At 30.3% G+C, this 22658-nt stretch overlaps 3 protein-coding genes and 1 pseudogene across 4 annotated transcripts; 2 read left to right on the top strand and 2 right to left on the bottom strand.

Moving 5' to 3' along the window:
* Positions 1-433: 433 nt before the first annotated feature.
* On the bottom strand, positions 434-1558 carry LOC137835621 (uncharacterized). Its single transcript, XM_068644208.1, has 2 exons — positions 1375-1558; positions 434-1014 (listed from the first exon to the last, which is right to left on the bottom strand). Exons 1-2 carry the CDS (start codon positions 1502-1504, stop codon positions 620-622), a joined length of 525 nt encoding a protein of 174 aa, XP_068500309.1. The 5' UTR covers positions 1505-1558; the 3' UTR covers positions 434-619.
* Positions 1559-7211: 5653 nt separating this feature from the next.
* LOC137836275 (small nucleolar RNA R71) lies at positions 7212-7318 on the top strand (annotated as a pseudogene).
* A 5306-nt stretch (positions 7319-12624) lies between these two features.
* Positions 12625-13477, bottom strand: LOC137834395 (protein S40-7-like). Its single transcript, XM_068642452.1, has one exon. It carries the CDS (start codon positions 13475-13477, stop codon positions 12779-12781), a length of 699 nt encoding a protein of 232 aa, XP_068498553.1. The 3' UTR covers positions 12625-12778.
* Positions 13478-19146: 5669 nt separating this feature from the next.
* Positions 19147-22064, top strand: LOC137835628 (uncharacterized). Of its 2 annotated transcripts, XM_068644217.1 has the most exons (4): positions 19147-19255; positions 19338-19420; positions 20362-20511; positions 21700-22064. In XM_068644217.1, the coding sequence occupies exons 3-4, from the start codon at positions 20389-20391 to the stop codon at positions 21751-21753; spliced, it is 177 nt and encodes a 58-aa protein (XP_068500318.1). In that variant the 5' UTR covers positions 19147-19255; positions 19338-19420; positions 20362-20388; the 3' UTR covers positions 21754-22064. The 2 variants fall into 2 exon arrangements, with proteins under 2 accessions (XP_068500318.1, XP_068500319.1); XM_068644218.1 differs by having other exon boundaries at positions 19156-19420.
* Positions 22065-22658: the final 594 nt, after the last annotated feature.

Genomic DNA, 22658 nt, shown 5'->3' on the forward strand with positions numbered 1-22658 from the left:
TAAATATAATAAAGAATTAAATATTAAAATATTTATTATACATTAAATAAATTTAAATTTTAAAATCCTAAAAATGCGTGGGCCATTGCGGACGCATATGCGTGGGCTTTGTGGCCGACGCTAAGCCGACGCATATGCGTGGGCCGGCCAACGCAAACTGATTTTTTCTTAAAAAAATAAATTAAATCCATTTGTGCGTCCCTTTTGCGTCCGAGGTCATTCTTACGTGGGCTTTTAGCCATTTTGGCCGATGAGAGTAGCGTCCGCTACTGCGCATGCAAGATTTTGGAAGCTAATTGTTACTTTTCTTGTAGTGTTCCTTTATTATGCACATGTACAGGGCTACTTTCCTACAGTTCTTTCTCACTCTTGAGATGTATTAGTGCACAAGAATAAACTTATGTTATTGAGAAATTCACATTACTCATATATCTCTGGGTCAAATTTAAAAAGATATTTTATTTCTGTGCCTGAAGTTCATTCTTCTTCCAGCTGAGAAATCAACTTCCTTCATGACATGCATTGATATTATATGACATTCTTTCATGTTACACACATGATATGCATATATGAACACTATTTTCTTTTCTTCCCAGCTATTATATGTTAAACGTACACACTAAGGTATTCCAATGATGGGGTAGAAAGGAAAAGGAAGATAGTAGCTAGAGGGTGCCAAACCCCACTCTGGAGGAAGAGGAAAATCCAAGGTTTTGGACGAACCGAACTGGTTTTTAGTAGCCTTGCATTCTGTGTTTTGAGGACAAGATGTCAAGAAACTAAGAGGAGTGGAGATTGTATAAGTGTTTTTCTCTTTTCCCTTCACAATTTCAGAGACCTTGTTCTTCTTTGTAGCATAGAGATGATTTGGCCCCCCAAGAAGTTTTACAACACAGTTCACCGAGGGAGGTTTTGTATGGTCTCTGGGAAGGTCAACCTTAAAGAAACCCTTCTCTTCTGTTATCGCCATAGCCAGGTTTTTTACACCTTCACACTTCACTGAGATCATAATGCCTGAAAACATAAAAAGTTGTAGAATCGGCACAAAATATGCTTTTGATGTAGTACTCTTAATACCTAAACGTGTTTCAATATAATTATTATAGTTTAAACTTTAAGTTCTTTGTCATTTTATGAACACTATATATCCATTTATACTACTATATATACAGTGTTACCTAATCACAAGTTGTGATATATAACACGTTTGCATTATCAGAATTTGTTCAAAAATCATATTGATAATAAAAATTGAAGTCTCATATAAAATCAAGAAGACATGAATTACAATTTTTCAGTTTTATCATAATCTTTTGGTATTTTCTTTCAAGTGAGAGTAGATTATAAGTGTGAGAATTGAGAGTGGATACAAACCAGAGAAATCATAGTTGTGAGTGCAGTCAGTGCAAGAGACTTTGCCCTCTAGTGTTTGGCATGCTGAGGGTATAATTCTGGCCATAGTCAATGCAAAAAGAAGTGCTGTGATAACCTGAGCAAACACCATACTGTTAAAGCTGTAGCTGTTGAGATAAGAGAGACAAAGAAGTTGAAAGAGAAGAAGATAAATTGAAGGTTATATATAGTGGGAGTTTGAGACACAAACCTATTAAATGTAGGGAGGTAGAGCTTATGTAGTAGTTGGTGTCAACTGTCAACAACTGTAGTTATGTTATGTTTACCTACATAGGGTTTGTTACAATGGACAAGATGTCCAAGCTACTCTCCCCTACATTATTTCAAAGTGATCAACAACACAGGCAAGATTTATAAGGTCCCTTTCAACTAGATTTTTTCATAGTCTTATTTCATAAAATTACATAATTTCTCTAATATATATAAGATAATTTTAAATATTTTTTTCATTTAATTTCTCTAAGTTTTTAGATTTTAATAACTTATACATGCTAGTTTAAATTATGGAAAGTTTTGTTTCTTCTTATTCTTCTTTTATAATAAATATTGGTTAAAATAAATCCTTTAATCCTTTAGAATTTATTTAGAAACTATGATTTTTGGACACCCTTTACTAACTAAAGTGATAAAAAGGAAAAAATATTAACAATGATATAATATGATGAAAAATGACTAATAGAGTTTGGAATGTGTGTATGGGTAGGGCTAGTGCACTAACTTCCTAATATGATATGATGGTAGATTTAATTTTACAAACAATAATCCATCATCTAATTTTATTAAAATTCATCTAAACACATATATTGCAAAGACTAGTTAATTAATTTGCGCAATGTTTAATGAGCATGTTCAAAGATGTCTGCAATTAATGCATTAATGGGTGGTACAAGAGCACCGATTGTTCTCCATTATTAAGCAGGATAAAGTAGCTTTGTTGTAGGTAAGAAAGCTCTTGCTACAAGGAATCCATAACAACCACCGATTAACTAAGAACTTGAACGTGGAAGAAGACCATGCATTTCAATGTTGCCATGATATTTAAGGTAAACCCTAGAACTATACAATGACAGATGACACTAATTTGCTATCATATTAATGAACCGTATCTGGTTGGTGATGAACAGTCATCATCGTCTCTTTCATGTAGCTGATAAACATCCCAAATTAAAATCACAAAGGTTGTTCCAACTATGTATCTCATCATATGTATATTTTTTAATAAATAATAATCTAACTTTCTTCTCATTAATTCGCAATTAATTGTTTTCTATGAGATATGGTAAAACCAGAGTAAGAGTAACTACATTGAAGATTCTTTTTTGAAGAACAACTCAGCTTGCCCATTCAATATTTTAACACTTGCAAGATTTTAATTGAATGCTTTCACATGGAAAAAGAAAAATTGTTATCAATGGAAGAAGAAATGCACAACCACTTACAAAAGTAGCTTGCTTTTCTGCTGTTCCTTTCAACTGCACCTCCAACAAATTCTTTTATCAGAAAAAAAGAAATCTCCAACAATTATACTCACAAATTCTTGTGTATCGAATTATTAAAACAAGAAAAAAGTTACTATTTAGTACGAACTTATATAGTGGTAAAGATATTGACAGAATTGTTCTTTTATTTGCCAATTTTTGAATTCATGATAATTGTTCAGAATACAAGTTTATGCCTCAGTTTCTTAAAATTAGCATCGATGGCAAACATAAGTTACCATATGTCATTCTTTTATTATCTATTTTATTTTCATGAGTTATAAATTTTAATATTTATACTGGTTTTAATTTTATGTGTCTTTAAATAAATTTATGTATTATTATTTTCGTTGTAAGTTATAGTTTAAATGAAAATAATGTGGAAAGACCCTTATAAACTATAGAATTTTGTGAAAGAGAAAAAAAAAAGTGTAAATGTAATATGAAAAAGTGAAAATGTCACTACAAGAAAATATTGAATGGAAACTGAATTAGAAAAAAAAAATTATAGTAACTAATTAAAATACCATTTTATAAATAAAAAGTATTGGATACTAAAATGGTATCTATTTGTACCGACCGGTCCTTGGGTGTCGTTGACCACTAGTGATGTTGGAGTCACGTAAGCGGGGTCCCACGAGCGGCGTGGGTCAGTGTCTCACGAGGCACGAGCGCCAAGGAACCAAAGAGTGGTTAGACATCGGGGCTCGAATAGCAGAGCTAGGCCACGAGAGGTGGATCCTAGACCACACACCAGTTATCAGTAAGGGAGAAGCCTAGGTCACGGGAGTCCATGCGTGTGGAGAGGATGACGCGCTTAGGCGTAATACAAGCATAGGGCCACTGGAAAGGATACGACCTATGAGGGTCACGTTCCAGTGGTGAGTTGCATGCATGACACGTGAATAGCTAGGGCGCTCCCAAGACGGGCGACCACAGAGATCAGGTGCATAAGGAGGCATCCAGGTGGTCATCCTGTCAGAGGTTGCACTCCAGTTAGGGAACCCCACGCGCTAGATTATCCTAAGAGTGGGTAATTGTGGCGTTGGGGCCCACCCCCTCAGGAAGCCCATTTTGGGTAATGAAAACAGTGGAAACCCTAGTTTCAGTCTATATAAAGGGAAGTAACAAACTTAGCAAGGTACGCTATTCATTTGCGCCACTTAACACACATAGTTACAGTCTTACGTTAAACAGTTTTGGTGTTTCCTAGCCCTAAGATTGACTTGAGCGTCGGGAGTGCAAACGGCCTCTAGGGCATTCCTTGTCTTTGTGTTTTCAGGCATTCAATCAAAGGGACAGCACGTGCAAGCGCAGGGATTCTGGACGTGAGAGTGACGTAGACGCATGAAGACGTATTTGGTCAACCAGCAGGAACACTATTATTAATAAAAAGTTATAATATAATTAGATACAATATTTTTAGTAGCTAATAATAAAAATAAATAAATAAATTAGAGATAATTTTTTTAGTCTCTTGTTAATATGTAATTGAAAACCATTTCTCAAGTCACTTTTAATCTATTTTAGAGACTAATTTTTAGTCTATAAAAATAATAAAATTAATCATATAATTAGATACTTAAATTTTTAGTCACTATTATTTAAATTTAGATACTAATTTTAAAGTAATTAAATTTTATAAAATTAATTATTAATTTTTAATTTATAAAATATTTTAAATTAATATGAATAAATTTACTAATTTATTAATTTTAGTATAATATTAAAATAATTAATATCATTTTAAAAATTACATTTAAAATAATATTTTAACCTTTTAATTTTATTTAAACATAAAATTAAATTAATAATAAATTCAAAATTATTTAAATTAAAAATTTTATGAACTAATTTAAATAAATATACATACTTTTTTAAAACTTATTTAATTTTTTTAAATTTGAACAAATAGTTCAAGGTTTGAATTTGTAACTTTATCTATCTCTTTAACCCTTTCTACTCATCTCTTACTCAACAAACTCACCCCGCAAATGTAGTATGCAACACTCTGCAACGGCAAAGACAATGCACCATGCAACAACGACAACGACGACAATAACGCACTTTGCACAATGGTGCTTCTTTGCTCCAAAGGAGATCAACGTCTTCAATTTATCATCGTAAGTTTCGATTCATGCTCCATTCTCACCATTTGCCCTTTAATTTTATGTTTACTCATTGAAACTCTGCATAACTTTACTCACTATGTATCTTCCCCATCTTAAAACCCTAGATTCTGTTATGATGTTGTATTTTACCTTGAAGATCTAGACCTATAAATAGAGAAAAGATTTAATAAAAAAGATATGGAAATATTTTTTTTACTCATTATTTGTGTCTTGTTCGCATTAAGTATAAAAAAAAAGAGATTCATGGTACTTCAGCTAGTATCCAAAAACGTAGTTGAAGCATAACAATTAGAAACTTAAATGCGTGTTGTAGTAATTCCAATAACCAATACGCAGATTCTAGCAATGAGATGTACTCCTGTACATGTTGTGTGGATTAAGCCCCAGGATGTTAATTAGTCTGAAAATTGTTCTTTGTTTTTTTAATGTTGAGATTTTGTTATTGAGTAGTATAACAACCTAAGCACCATTTGTATTGGTAGTGTTGGAAGCACATGATATATTGGGGTATTTTTTACCACAAAGGGCCTTTTTTTTTCTTTTTACCAAAATGGGATCGCTTTTAAAAAATTTACAAATTTGGACAAGTCGTACCAACTTGGCATGACTTCATATGTAGAAGTCATGTCAATTTGGCACGACTTTTGTCACATCAACCTAAAGTCGTGCCAAGTTGACATGAATTCTGCCACGTCAACCTAAAGTTGTGCCAAGTTGGCACGATTTTATCCACGCCATATATTAGAATTATTTAACTATAATTAAAATTATAAGTTATGTAATATTTGAAATTAATTTGATAAATAATTTTTTTATGAAGGAATAAATGCATAGGTAAAGAAAATGAGGAAATTAATAATCAAACTTGATATTAAATTTTATTATCAAGCTTGTCTGTGCGGACAATTGCTTCTATTGTGACATTCGGTTCTACAATATGAATATTTTTTTGGTTTATTTGGAATTGAATCATCCATTTCGTTACAAATACGTTAAGTGTTAGGTCTTCCTGATTGATGTCGACACATCATGGGGTTAGGTAAGAAATTTGGTCCCGTGTAAGTAGAACAATAATCCTTATTTCAAATTGGATTAAATTGATTTGTAACTATTCCATGTGGGTAGTTTATTGATCTGTAAGCTAATTGCAATGTCATCATTGTAGGCAAAATTTCATCATCTCCAACTTTTTTCAACATAGATAGCGGCATGAGATTAATGCTTGCCCCAAGATCTAACAATGTTTTACCCAATGTAAAATTTCCTATTGTGACTGGCAAAGTAAAACTCCCAGGATCTTTAGACTTTTGTGGTAATAATTTTTTAATAATGGCACTACATCCCGCTTCTAGTTCCACACTTCCTTGGTCCTTTAATCTTTTCTTTGATCAACAGATCCTTCATAAATCTGACATAAGTAGGCATTTATTCTAAAGCTTCGGTGAAAGGAATACTTATCTCCAATTGTTTTAGAATTTCACAAAATCTAATAAACTGTCCTTCTATATTGTATCCTCTCATTTTTATTTTCTTTCTCTTCTCCCTCTTCACTTTTGTTTTTTTCTTCCTTCTCTTCTTTTTTCTCTTCCCTCTCAATTTTTCTTTCCTCACTTTCTAGATTATCATCAATTCTCCTTCCTAGAACTATTCCACTTCTAGTAGTGACTAACTCACATTTCTTCCTGAGTTTCATCAACTCTTGTACAAAGTTGCCCAACTTGTGTCTCCAAATTCTCAACATTCTTCTATCTAGTAGTTGGTGTTGTTGAAAAGTACCTTGTTCTCCTTGATCTTCCGTGTAAAAAACTTTTTCTTCATAAGAAGTACTATGATAAGCACAGTGCCCATTGGAATGATCACTTTCACACAATTCACACCTTAGTTCTTGACTCTGACTTTGAGATGAATGAACAACATGTAATTGTTGAGATAATTTAAACATTTGTGTAGTTAGTTGCTTAATCTATTGTGTCAACATTTTATTTTGACCCAATAGTGCATCTTCTAACCACCCTTTCTTCTGAATACTTTGTTCATCATATTGGGCTTGAGAATCAGTTGATGCCAATGCATCAATAATCCTCGTTGCTTGTTCTCCATCAAGAGTCATCATTGTGCCACCAGTTGCAGCATCTTTGTGACAGATCTGAGACCATTCAGGAATATGCTCAATTGAGCAATATCCTCAAACCCATGATTTGGGCACTTTCTTAATATTATCTTGAATCTTTCTCATGTTTCACAGAAAGATTTTCCTGCTCCTTGTCAGAACATAGAGATTTCAGACTTTACTTTGATGTAGCAAGAGATTGGAAAAAATCTTTGCAGAAATTTTTCCTCTACATCCTCCCAACTAGTGAGACTCTGATTTGGAAGTGATTTGAGTCATTCTTTTCCTGCTAATGAGAAAGGAAGCAAGCACATATAAACATTTTCAATATCATCTTATTGAAAGTCCATGGTTCCCACCAATTCATAAAATGTATCCAAATATGTATATGGATCCTCGCAATCTATTGATGTGAATTTCTGGGTACTGATGAGAGTAAGGAAAGTGGGTTTTATCTCCAAGGCCCTGGTGGTAGTAGGTATTACAATACTAGAAAAATGTTTTGGCCCCTAGTAGGTGACGCTTGTTCTTTTGCTATGTTGTTTTCCTCCTGAAAAAAATATTAGTGGACAAGAAAAAATAAATACAAAATAAAAAAAAGATATAAAATAAAACAGAAACTTAAATAGCTAACTAAAATAAAATCAATAACTTCCTACACTAAAAAATAAAACTTAAAAATAAAATAAAACATTAAAATGACACTAAGAAAAAAAATAACAAAAATATTCAGAAAAAAAAATATAAACAAAATAAAAACTAAAGACAAGATAAAAAAAACAAAAAAAATGAATAAATTAAAAATATAAAACAAAAATAAATAAAAACTTAAAAATACAGTATAACAACGTACTTAAAATAACAAATAAATACTAGGAGAAAAATAAAAATAAAAAAAAATAAAACAGAAAATTATAATTGTAAACAACTAACTATAATAATTTAAAGATGACTACGTAAACTTACGTAAAAAAAACTAAAATAAAATATAACAAAACAAAAAAAAATCTAAAAAAACATAAAAATAATAGAAACAAATGAAATAAATTAAAAAAAATAAGAATTAAAACAATAAAAACAGAATAACAAATCACTAAAAATAAACACAATAAAAACAAATCAAAACAATTAAAATATTAACAATATTTAGGAAACTATACACAACAACTCAATCTTATCTGCCAAAAACTTGATAATTTTTTACGACGAGTGCATCACAGTGGTTGTGTTGGCGATGATCAATAAGAAAACAAACAAAGAATTAGTTGCTTCAAGTTGAAAAAATAGGGATTGGGTTTCATCTGTCCCACTTTTTTGTATTTTGATTAGCATGTCGTTATGTTCTTGGATTGAAATTGATGTCCGTATAAAAGTCATTTATATCGATTTCTCGCATATAAAATTCTTAAGAATGTCTCCCTAAGTATCAATCATTCACATATTTATAATAATAACTTAAAATCAAACTTAAAACGTTAATAACAATTAACATTTCAAGTCTATTCCTAGCACTCAAATATGCTAAGTATGGTTGTTTAGGTCAGAACCCTAAAAATACTTTCTAGTCGAATTTAAGATTCTCAAGCATATCACAAATATTTAGAAGCAAAACAACGATACCAATAATCAATTAATAACAAATATTATATCATAATTAAATATCACCTCAATACATAAGAGTTTGAACAAATTACTCAATCCAAAATTTAGGGTAGACTTAGCCACGCATACTTCTAACATTTTCCATTCTCCCAAATGGTTAAAATTTACTCAATGGTGTTTTCCTCTCAATCTAGCACACTAGGATTGTGCCTCTAGCCTCCTATTTAACCTACATTTCTAGTGTTAGGTGACTTCCTACGTCGCGCTCATGGGCTTAATGATAAAAACATAAAAATAGCTCAATTAATATGATGCGTTCTCACTGTTGAGTTGGACTTTTTTCTCTCTTTTGTGCGTTGTGAGCCTTTGAGATTTCTCCTTTTAGCTTATATCATTCTTCTTTAGTCCAAATTTCCATTCTTTCCTAAAAACTGAAATTAACACCTAATTTGAAAATAAAATGCTCTTATTCTAATAAAGATCATAAAAAATGTAAAAATACATAAATTCATAAATTAAAAATTATTTTATAGATAAATTAGCAATTAAATACTCTTAAGTGTCTATATTTTAATATGAAATATTAGTGAAATTAGACACTTATTAAATATGTACGCAAAATTGAAAATCTCGTCATATATTATTATAGATAATATTTTTAAAATAAGACAGCACTAAGTATAATGCCCATTAAAAAATGTCCATTAAATTAAATGGAAAATATGAGAAAAATGTGTTCATTGATTGATTAATTGATTGGTTAATGCCCATTAAAAAAACTTTTCATATCGGAAATATTAAACAAAAAAGTCTCCATATGCTATATCATAGTATCAAATCTGAACTTGCTAACTTCCTAAAGTTTAAGCACCAACTCTTAAAATTGTTGAGATGTGTATTAATAGAAGCTTTTTTATCTTTGTTTCTTTATTGGTGAACTTCATTCACCTTATCGTTTGTTCGTGGAGCAATAAAGAACTTTAAAGTACATCAAAGCGTAAAAATTAAGTTGAGCATATCTTCTTCATTGAATCCAAATATGTTTGGAAGTGTCTTTGCAAAGAATATAGTTTTCAAGATAAAGCTAAAATAATTGTTGACTTTCATGTCTTTCAATTATTGCATCAAACTTTTTAATATCTCTAAATAAGCTTTTTTTTATAAGAAAAACATTACACAAAAGAACTCCTTATTTATTATATCACAACATTAATCTAAACGTATTTCTCCAAATATTCAGACACTAACTCCTAAAGTCTTTATTGATCGAGTAAAAAAATATTATAATAGCTAAAAACATAATAATAATAATAATAATAATAATAATAATAATAATAATTAAACACTCTACACTCACATGTTGTGAAAATGATCATATTTTGGATCTAGTTTATTAATAAGGAAAACCTATTACCAGAATTCTAATTTAACTTTTTCATAAAATAAAATTTTAAATTTATTTTTATTTAAAATAAAATGATAACATTTCTGAAGATGCACTAACCAAACTCCTCACTAACATAATAAAAAACTTGAATCACTAAATAAAATACAATAAACCCTCAACTTACGCTTAGACATGTGTTAAAACCTCATTAAAATGTGATTAGATTAACCTTCTGTCATAGTTGGAGTTCTTATAAGTTTTACAGACAGATTCTCTACTACAAAACACCTTCAAGTATAGTAGAAGTCATTTGAGATATTTTTATGTTGTATTGCTATGTAACTAAATTAAAAACTATTTTAGAGACTAACTAATAAATATTTTGGTTTCTAAATTAGTTTCTATTATTTTTAAACAGTTTTTAAATTGTTATTTAATTAACAATTAAGAATTTTGTTACCAATTTATGTGGTTTATCACCAATTTCACAAGAAAATTTGATCTTGGATGTTTACAGTGTATAGTGATATTTTTAAGAAGTATTTTAAAGATACAAATTGTAATGGTTAAGAAGATTGTTTGAATGGACGAAGCAGGTTTTGGATTCCATTTCATGAATGTAACCTAGTTATATAAACTCTTTAACAAACATTTAGAAGACAAGAAAATAAATTAAACTTACTTTACATGTGAAACTTAATTTGTACAAGCTTATTCATTTAACTAATAAAAAATCAGAGTACATGTATGATTACTTTGACAAATTAGAAATTTTTGAGGACCCGTTTTATCCTAGTGCACATGAAAAGCTAAGAAGGAGGCTTTCTTTGAACATTGTTAATTAATAATAGGCCATTTTTAGAAAGAAAAAACTGTAGCACATGATACAGAACAAAGTGTTTATTTACAAATTTATGAGGGCAAGCTGCTAGCATCTCCATCTGCAACAGTATTTAATAATGAAGGCAAATTGTTTGGTTGAATGTGAACTGAAAAAAAGAGGGACCATTGAAAAGATCCACCATGGCACAAATCAACATGGTATAGTATGATTGATACTAACAGGTAATCATGAATTCCAAGATAATATGTTCCCAGACATCTTTAATTAAAATTATAGATATATTAATATTTGTTTGTGATAAAAAAAAATATTAATCTTGGTTTTTAAAATTTTAATCTCACATCTTATATAATAATTAAAATTTTAAGAAACATGTTAACTTCATTTCTAGTTTATGGGAATAATCATTTCGAATAGGCAACTCCCTTGTCATTATGCAGTGATCATAAAATTGTTGGATGCTTTATATAAGATTGTTGTTGTTGTTTGATTTTGCTTGATAAAATAGATGCATAAAGAAAGTTTGTGAGATTCATTTCAAAAAGAATGACTTGAAAGGCTACCTCTAACAGAAATTATAATGACTTAAAAAAAAGTTATAACAGAAATTTATTTATAAATATGTTAGTATATTTTTATTATTATTATTTTTATTATCAAGTATAATTTATTATTATTATTATTCATCAACTTTTTATTTACTGATATTTTAATTTTAATTTTTCTATTCCTGAGAATTTCACTCTTCTAGTATGATAGAACAGAATGAAGTTATTAATCATTTTCTTTAGGTATATTCCTTGCATAACATGTTGCAATTGCATTTATACATAAAACCAAACTCAAATTTTACAACTTGAACTTTACAAAAAAAGCCAACACTAACTTCATGTAAATCAAAGGCAACACGAAAAAAAATGAAAAAAAAAATGATACCATTGAATATTTGGTTTCAGACCTCAACAAAGCAATGTTGAAATAAGGGTGCCCATATAAATGTCTGACAACTGCAGCCAAGTGTGTCCAAGTTTTCAGATATTCATTTGAAGATGTTCTATGGTTCATCAAGATCTTAGTACAGAAAGGTTCTCCAATTAGTAAACTAATTTAACTGGAACTTCTGCCTCCTCATGCAAACCTGGAACTTCGTACCCGATTGCAGCTCACATAATCGATTAAATTTAGAATTTCACAATCACATGATAAAGTATCTTTTCACATATTTGATTATTTCGGTATCAGAAGTAATCAAATTGGTATAACTACTAATAATTCGTTATAACCTTAACACAAATAATTATATGTAACAAAAAAGTAAAAAACCGTTTCAAATAATTATATGTAACTACTAACTGTACACAAATTTCAATTAATATACTTTATAAGAAATATAACAAGTTAATATATCTATTTCCATTCATTCACTTATGTTCTCTTTCTTCTTAAACTAATCTTTGTTAATGTGTAATCTTTATCTTAAATCATAGTCACTTTTAATATATATAATTTGATATGAAGAAAATTATAATAATAATAAATTAAACTGTACTACTAGGACACGAAAAACTGAAATACCTTCCAGTTCCAATGGGAAATCTATTTTTTTGCTAGTTTCAATGACTAGACATTTACCAAACACTAAGTACATTCAACAAGACTCTGGAAAAGATGTGGTTTGAACCAATTACTATTGACTAATTCTTCAACTTTACAATCAAATGAGGTTTTAGGGTTTTAGTATTTCCTAAAAGATGAGAAAAGATATCTAAAGAATGAAAACGAAAACCCGAAAAGCTTTGGTTTGTTCATTGTTCAATCATCGAGAAAACCTGTTTGCCGCAAAACTGCATTCCGAACCTGACGCAAGTCTCTCCCCTTCAGCGTCCTCCCCCGTCCTTCAAGAACCGAATATGCCATTACCGGCCTCTGCGCCGAATTCCGCGCCACAATCTCGTGCGGCGGCAGCCTTTCTTCCACCACCACCGCGTCATCCTCCATGAACTCGCGGCGCCTCCTTATCGGCAAATCCCGAGAGTTCACCGGTGCGGACTGGTAAAACTTGACAGAGGAGGAGGAGGAAAACTCGTGCTGCGGTGGCTTCGGAATGAGGCGCGCGGAGGAGGAGGAAAAGGAGGAGAGCGAGACGGATATTTTGTGGTGGAAGAAGTGTGAGGCATTGGAGGAGGTGTGGTCGTTCTCCGGCAGCGCAGCGCGGATGCCTAACGACTCGTCCGGGGGACCGAAGGCGAATGCCTTGTGGTTATGAGAGTGAGAGTTGTTCGGAATTGGAGAAGTAGGAGAAGAGGGTTCGGCAGAGTCTTCTTCGTCGTTGTTATGGTCATTATTGGAGAAAAGAACGTCATCTTCAAGTAGGTCTTCGTCTTCGGTGCCGGTGGCCGCCGTACTGGAGGAAGGATTTTGGAACCCCTGCCCATGAGATGGAACTCCGAGGAAACGCTCCTTAGGGGAGAGATTACGGTTGAGGAACCGGTTCGGGTCGTTTAGATCCATTTGGAGGTTCAGTTCGGAGCTAAAGAACGGCTAGGCGAGTCTTGAAGGAGAAAGGCAGAGGAAATTAAATAATAACGGTTATGTTTTTTCTATTAATTCTGTTGGCATTACTATAATACACGTGCCTTTCACTTTTTTCATATGAAAATAAAAAATTAAATTAAAATGAAAATAAAATATTATCAAAATAATTATTAAATTAGAAAAATTCAGCCTGAGTCGTGCTAAAAAAATTATCTTTGATCATCTTAATACCTAATTAATAGGTTCGGTCATAAATAAAAAAGAATTAAGTTAATGGTCGATGATAGAATCTGAATTGATAAATGCCAAATTAATAAGTTATATATGTGTGAAAACCAAATTGAGTAAATAGTTATATTTGTAGGGATTAAATTATAGGTTTAACCTAAATAAATAAAAAATTATTTTTGATCACCTAGTGGGAAAAGTACATGAGAGAAATTGCAAGAGATGTCTTGTTGAATCCTCCTCTTGATAGGATTTTGGTATTATATGAAAAGTCATAAATATATGAAATATATTTCATTGAGACCTTGCATTCAACATATATAAGAAATGTTGTTTTGTTGTTCAATTAAAATAATCATATATAAAAAAAGGATGGAAACATATTCTTGATATATATTGAACTTTATTTAATTGGAAATTTAACATATATTTGTAAGCAAAACATATATTATATATACAACAACTTTTCAAATTATAATTATAATATAAGCAAAACATATATCATGTCTTTACAAATTAACCTCTACTTCCCCACTACCAACTGAAAGAACAAGATAATTTACTTTTTAAATTCAAATAAGTAAATTTACTCTGAAAAATAATTTAAACACTTTGATATTTTGAGTAGATCTCGAAATTTATAGCTTCTTTGAAATCTTTATCTTAAATAAAATCATTTGGTATTTTCTAATACATCTTTCATTAAAATTATGAAATTGTTTTATAATTTTATAAGATTTTCTAATTTAATAATTATTATGATAATATTTTTTTTTTTTATTTTGATATGAAAAAAGTTGAAGGCACGTGTATAGTAAGGCAACAGAATTACCAGAAAAAGCATAACCGTTATTATTTAATTTCCTTTTTCTTTCTCCTTCAAGAATCGCCTAGCCGTTCTTTATCTCCGAACCGAACCTGCAAAATGGATCTTAATGACCCGAACCGGTTCCTCAACCGTAATCTCTACCTTAGGGAGCGTTTCTTCGGAGTTTCATCTCATGGACAGGGTTCCAAAATCCTTCCTCCGGTACGGCGGCCACGGGCACCGAAGACGAAGACCTACTCGAAGATGATGTCCTTTTCTCCAATAATGACCATAACAACGACGAAGAAGACTCTGCCGAACCCTCTTCTCCCACTTCTCCAATTCCGAACAACTACCACTCTCTCATAACCACAAGGCATTCGCCTTCGGTCTCCCGGACGTGTCCTTAGGTATCCGCGCTGCGTTGCCGGAGAACGGCCACCCCTCCCCAATGGTTCTCACATCTTCCAACACAAAATATCCGTCTATCTCTCCTCCTTTTCCTCCTACTCCGCGGGGTTCATTCCGGTGATCCCGAAGCCACCGCAACACCGTTTTCCTCCTCCTCTGTCAAGTTTTACCAGTCCGCGCCGGTGAACTCTCGGATTTTGCCGATAAGGAGGCGCCGCGAGTTCATGGAGGGCGATGCGATGGTGGTTGAAGAAAGGCTGCCGCCGCACGAGATTGTGGCGCGGAATTCGGCGTAGAGGCCGGTAATGGCATATTCGGTTCTTGAAGAACGCTGAAGGGGAGAGAATTGCGTCAGGTTCGGAATGCAGTTTTTCGGAAAACAGATTTTCTCGATGATTGTGAACAATGAACAAACCAAAGTTTTTCGGGTTTTCGTTTTCATTCTTTAGATATCTTTTCTTATCTTTTAGGAAATACTAAAACCCTAAAACCTCAATTGATTGTAAAATTGAAGAATTGGTCAATAGTAATTGGTTCAAACCACATCTTTTCCAGAGTCTTGTTGAATGTACGTAGTGTTTGGTAATGTCTAGTAATTGAAACTAACAAAAAAAAAAAGAATTTCCCAAGGTATTTTCCTAAATTTATTTCTATCTTTTAAATATCAAATATCACTAAAAATAATATAAAAATATTTTTTTTTCATCATCTATGAGTTTCAACATACAAATTCAAATTAACACAATAAAAAAAAGAATTAGAAGATGAGAAACTCCAATAACAAACCTAACCTTAAGAAAATATATATTTTCTAAATTATTTTCTTTTCTCTACAATAATGTCGGATCGCATTTCCCGTTGATGTCAAAATAACTATGTATTGAATGCTATGTATTCCACCTTCCATGTACGAAATTAAAAAAACAGAGTAAAAGAATTAAAAATAGGAGTATTAACACAATTAAACAATCAAGAAAATAAAAACACTTACGAAGACTAATGAGGTGCGTGCTCTTCTTCTAGTTCTTATCTTGAAGAATGAATCTTTTTATCAAATGTAAGTAAGATGAACAAGAGGAATGGAAAGATTCAACATAGAGAGAAGTAAGAAAGTGAGTTAGGAATGTGTGTTGTGCTAGGAAATGTATGTTGGGACGAAAAAGAAATGTGTGGAATGAAAGAATATATATATGTGAGAGAGAACATGAGAGTCATGTCATTGAATTTCAAAAAATTTGAGAAAGAAAAAAAATAAAGTGAAGAGGGAAAAGAGAAAAGGATAATAAAATTCAAATTGAAAAGAAACTATGCGAGGAAATAAAGATTATTCCAAAAACTAAAACTTTTTTTAAAATAAAATGTTGATATAAAAATAAAATTAATTTTAAATTTTAAAATTTTCATATTTTTAAAATTTTAAAATTTTCAAAGTTTTAATCTTAAATTTTTCAAAATTTCAAACCCTAAAGCCCCTTTTTTTTAAACATTTCAAAATTTTAAACTTTATATTTTTAAATTTTTTAAATTTTCAAAATTTTTAATCTTAAATTTTTCAAATCCTAAAGGCTTTAAAACATTTAAATTTCAAAATTTTAAATTTTCATACTTTTAACTTTTAAAATTTTAAATTTTCAAAATTTTTAATCTTAAATTTTTCAAATTTCCAAACTATTTTCAAAACACTTCAAATTTCAAAATTTTAAATTTTCTACTTTTTAAAATTTCAAATATCAAAGTTTCGAATATTTAAATTTTTTAAAATATTTTACTCTTTAACTTCCTTCATTTTTTTTTTTTTATCATTATATCAATATTTGATTTTAATTCATTATTAGGGCATTCCGCCATTTTCTATATTTTCAAAATTTGTAAATTTGTAAATTTTCAAAAAATATCAAAATTTTAAATTTTTAAATTTTTAAATTTTCAAACTTTTAAATTTTATTTTTTCAAAATTTTAAATTTTCAAAATTTTTAACCTAAAGTCTTTTCGAAACACTTCAAATTTCGAATTTTCAAAATTTTGAAATTTTCAAAAATTTTAAATTTAAAAATTCAAAATTTGTAAATTTGAAAATAAATTTTGAAATTTGAAGTGTTTCAAATTTTTAAATTTCAAACTAAATTAAAGGATTTATAAACCCATCAAATCTTTTTTTCCTTTTCTATTTTCATATTTTCATTTGATATATACAACAATTTTCTGCAGTTTGAAAAGCGAGGGTGTAGTATTCCATTTGATATAAGGAGCAATTTTCTATTTAATTTACAGATTAGTTTTTTTCCACTAGATATAATGAAAAAAATTTCATTTGATATAATGATAAATTTTTTATTTGATTTACTAATCAGTTTTCCATTTGATTTCGCTATTTCTTTCCATTTTAGTTAGTTTAATCAAAGAAATTACTATCTTATTAACACATGTTCCTTTTCTCTCTCTTTTTTATTTTTATCTTTTGTTGAGTGAAAATTAGTGTTGTACTTTTTTGTTGTTGATTGGTTGTGGATGTTCGGGGTTTTCTACATTTGTTACGGGAACATCTCTCCAAGGTTGTCTTTTTTTTTCAAGTAACAAAAGAAGTTTACAATTTATTGGCTCTGATTTTGTTTCAGTTTTTTTTCGATGTAAGTATTGGGAAAAAGAATTTGTTGAAGACCATCTTGAGCATCATAAGAGGTAATTAGTTTAGCATTTTTTTTCTTTAAAAATGAAAAAAAAAATATCTTCTACAATAAAAAAAACAATTGGTGATGATTTCCCACTGCAGAGACTTCATGAGAAACTGCAGACACTTAAGGAGAAACGAGATCCGGTTGTATTTGAAATTATTAATGTTCGAGAAAAAAGATGAACATGTATCATGCTGGTGTATGTGTGATTTCCTCAGCAATTAAAATTGTATTTCTAATGTAATTTCAGAAGTTATCAAAGACCATTATTGAGGAATGGAGACCCATATTGGATGCTTTTGACATGAATGCTAGCAATGAGAATTCCTTGGAAGCTCATTCATTTTTACAACTAATAGCAAGTTTTGGTATTGCATCTGGTTTTAATGGGGAGGAGTTATCAGACTAATTCCAGTGGTATCTCCACGTCGTCAAGTGTTGATTTGTGTAGTTACCTTCCTTGGGTATACATATTTGAGTTATTTACAAATTAAAATATTTGTATACAATATATGCACCATAAATTAGAGTCAATGGTCATGTTGTGTTCTAGATATTACTTGAAAATTGTGACTTTAGCAACTACTTCTTTTTTTATTCTCATTATTATAACATTTTGAAAAAAAAAAAATTTATAAGTCTTGGATCCTCCCTAAACCATCATATATGTGAAGTTGGAATGAAATAATAATTGGTGAGGATGATAGCAGTGGACCTAAAAAATCAGGTGTGAATAATCATTGAACATTGATCTATAACTAGAAACTCACACTCAAACCAATATATGTCCAACTGTTTTAGTTTTGTAAATCAATTTTCAGTGTCTTTTTAGTTTTTTCATCAAAATTCAACTACATTTCAAATTTTATAATAAAAACACTAAATGTGTTTATTTTAAAATGAGAATACCAAAGTTATAGATTCAACAAAATAGAAGGCAAAAGTTATATATTTTAAAATATTATGTATATTGCAATTTTTACACTATCAATTAATTAATTACACTGTTATTTTAAATAACTTTAAAAAACTTAAATATGATTATAATATTTTTTTTAGTACATAATAGAGGACAAAAGTTATATATTTTAAAATATTACATACATAATAACAATAAAATACTGATTAATAATAATAATAAAATACAAATATACATTAAAAATAAAAAGAAAAAATGCAAATGAAAAAGCAAAATATTGTCCTATGTTCCCGTAATATATAGTGACTATGATTTGAGAAGTGATAAAAGAGTATAAGTGAATCAAGATATATATTAGCCAAAAATATAATATATATATATATATAATAAAATATAGTAATAGAACTTTACGTATTTATTAATATTGAACAAATATTTTTATAAAGTTTTCAAAAATAATAATCCAAAAATAAACTTTAGTCATTCTTAAAAACCCAATTTTTACAAATAATTATTTATAATTAAATATAAATTATTATATTTTTCTAAAATTAGTTTATTAATTAATTAAAGAACACAATAACATAAATAAAAAAGATGATAATTTTATAACTTACAAATCCCTAATTCTCCTAATAGCTCCAGGTGAACACTGAAATCTGCTCCTCCAACACTTCGAAGCATTCCTGAGACTGAAGCAATTTCGACGTGGCTCGTGGGGATCGAAACGCTATCAGTATTAAGTTTCCTATTTTTCCATGTTTCAATTGGTGAAGTTGACAAACCCTAATATGCAGGTGAGACATTTGTAATCGCGTGTGAGCTGCAATCGGGTACGAAGTTCCAGGTTTGCGTGAGGAGGCAGAAGCTTCGTCCTCGGGTCAGTTGGTGTGGTGGTTCATTATGTTGAAACTGATAGCTCTTGTGAATGCAATGGTTTATTATTTGTTTTGATTGTGTTGATTTTGGTTGGGCCTTCATTGTTCATCTCTGTCTATATTTGTTTTCTGGTTCTAATCTATGTTCTGATGAGTAGTTTGTAACTGAGTATAACATTTTGTTAAATACCCATTCTTTCTGATTTGTTGCTTCCTGTTTCAAATTTAGTTAAATAATATATACACACACACTGCTAAAAGTTATTCCATGTACTGTTCCTATTTTCTCTGTATTTTTGCCACATTCAATTAGGTGATTTTGGTTGCTAGTGAGTTGATTTTTTTGGTTGATGCTGATAGAGAGTTCTAGGCGATGATTTGTTCACATCCTTTTTCTGACCACAGGATTTGTCTAATACTTTTCATTCTGAACTCTGAAAACTTGTTCTAACATGTGCTTTAGGAATTTTTAAGTTCATATGCTTCTCATGCCTAGTATGGTATTCATTAATTATATAGATAAGTTTTTCAGATTCTTTCATGATTATTTTGTAAACATAAAATGTGTTTATGGACTTATGGTTAAATCAATATTTGATTCTGTTGGTATGGTAAATTGGTGATCATTATGTTCTCCCAACTGTCCTAGGTAGAATTGTAGTTTAGTGCGCAAGGTAATTTATACTTTATTTCATGTCAATATATACGCTATCTCGAAGGCTGAAATCTTAAAATTTTAAATATCTTTGTTTTAAAAAAAATGTCAAAATGTTTTTTATTTCAGTTTTCTGACCCTAAAGCCACAATTTGGGCTTTTTTATTTATGGCTTTTATGAGCATGATCTGTTTGATTTGTTTGATCCAACAATAATATTAATACCAATATATGTATTTATCTCTAGTTAAATGCTCTTTACTTTGAACTGCATTAATATGATTGCAGGGCTTTTTCGCTCTATAAGAAAGCAGTATGCCGCATAGAACCCGACCCATGACAGCACTCTTGTTGTTCACTGCACTAAATACAGTTTTATGTGCAACCATCACTCCAGTCTATGATTTTGTTTGCTTTCTTCCCTACTGGGAAAGAAGGGTGAGATTTTTGCTCATCTCTTTTTCTTTTTTGTTCCTTTGTTCCATTCCATCATCTGGTTCCTTATGTTGATGAAAAATGATGTGAGTGAGATTACCCTAGTTCGGTTGGAGCCCTGTTGTTATTGCCCTAATACTCTGCAGATAAGATCTCAATTTCATTAATTCTTGAACTTGGTCATCGACTATGATGACTTTTTTTTATGTTAAACTTCAAGCAAAAGAAAACTCTAACAATGATCTTATAATACCCTCTTATGGTGCAATGTGAGGAAATTATCAGCGTGTACTTTCAGATTGAGTATGTTTGGGGTTTGTAATCATGTAGAATTTTTTTTTCTTAATAATGGCTTCTGATCTTGAAGGTGGTCTTAATGTGAACAGTAAGGTTGTTGCCTTGTGACCTATATAACATCACAGATTCAAACCCTCCCCATGTTCCTCTTTTCAATGGCTTTTGATCCTGGATTGACCTTAATGATAGTTGGATGTTTGTTCATGACCTGTTTAACTGGAGCTGAACATAAGTAAATCAACTCAGATTTCTACTTTTAATTGCCCGCTGTTTTGAAAATATACATTAGAACCAGCAAAATATCTCTTTTGGAACCATATCTAGTTCATAGGTGTTGGGTCTTTTGAGGGGATTCACGTTAAATATGAGGGGATTAACACCACTTCCAACTCAAAACCTTAATGCAATGGGGTTTATGAGTTTTCTTCCTTATATGGTGTTCAACTTTCTCATTTTGACTCAATGTGTGAGACTTAGCCTCGCATTTTAATTCCTAACAATTTCTTCTTCAAGTGTGTTTGAACCGGTCACCAACACAAATTATGGGCTCTCATACCACTCTTGGGTCTTTCGAGGGGGAATTTACTGGAGAGATTCAACAAAATGAAACACGAGTCAAACCCATACAAGGGACTAATACACCCCAATCCAAAACCTTAAGACAATGAGTTTAAGGATGTTTATCCCTGGCGTTCAACTTTTTTCATTTCTATTCAACATAGCACTTAGACTCAAACATAGACTCCTATCAAGAAGAAATATTGAATAATGTCATCTAAATGGTATGTAGTGAATAGTGACAGTCATTGCTATGTCATATTGGTAATGTTTTGCTTGGGGTTGACTAGTTTTGAAATAGTGTTTGTTAAATAGGCTATTTGGCTAATGTTACAGAGGGAAAGGCGTCGCCAGCAACGTGAAGCTACTATAGCTAACAGTACGAATTAGCTATGACCGGATCTAATTGGAGAACCTTTCTGTACTAAGATCTTGATGAACCATAGAACATCTTGAAATGAAAATCTGAAAACTTGGACAGACTTGGCTGCAGTTGTCAGACATTTATATGGGCACCCTTATTGCAACATTGCTTTGTTGAGGTCTGAAACCAAATATTCAATGGTATCATTTTTTTTTTAATTTTTTTTCGTGTGGCCTTTGATTTACATGAAAGTTAGTGCTGGCTATTTTTGTAAAGTTTAAGTTGTAAAATTTGAGTTTGGTTTTATGTACAAATGCAATTGCAACATGTTATGCAAGGAATATACCTAAGAAAATGATTAATAACTTCATTCTCTTCTATCATACTAGAAGAGTGAAATTCTCAGGAATAGAAAAATTAAAATAAAAATATCAGTAAATAAAAAGTTGATGAATAATAATAATAAATTATACTTGATAATAAAAATAATTTTATTAATTATTAATAAGTATTTTTAAATATAATATTTATTATCTTAATTCTTATTTTGTTTAATTTTTAATATTATTATTATAATGCATATATAAACATTGAATTAAATTTAAATAATAAAAATAAAAATATACTAACATATTTGGAGAAATTGAGCACGTTTAGATTAATGTTGTGATATAATAAATAAGGAGTTCTTTTGTGTAATGTTTTTCTTATAAAAAAGCTGATTTAAGAGATATTAAAAAGTTTGATGCAATAATTGAAAGACATGAAAGTCAACAATTAAGTACGCTTTATCTTGAAAACTATATTCTTTGCAAAACATATTTGGATCCAATGAAGAAGATATATATACTCATGAGTTAAATATAAGCTCAACTTCAAACTTTTGAGAGGCGATTTTAAAATTTTGAGATTAAAAAAGATTATTCCATTT

This window comes from Phaseolus vulgaris, chromosome 5 (assembly GCF_000499845.2).
Source record: "Phaseolus vulgaris cultivar G19833 chromosome 5, P. vulgaris v2.0, whole genome shotgun sequence".
Lineage (NCBI taxonomy): Eukaryota > Viridiplantae > Streptophyta > Magnoliopsida > Fabales > Fabaceae > Phaseolus > Phaseolus vulgaris.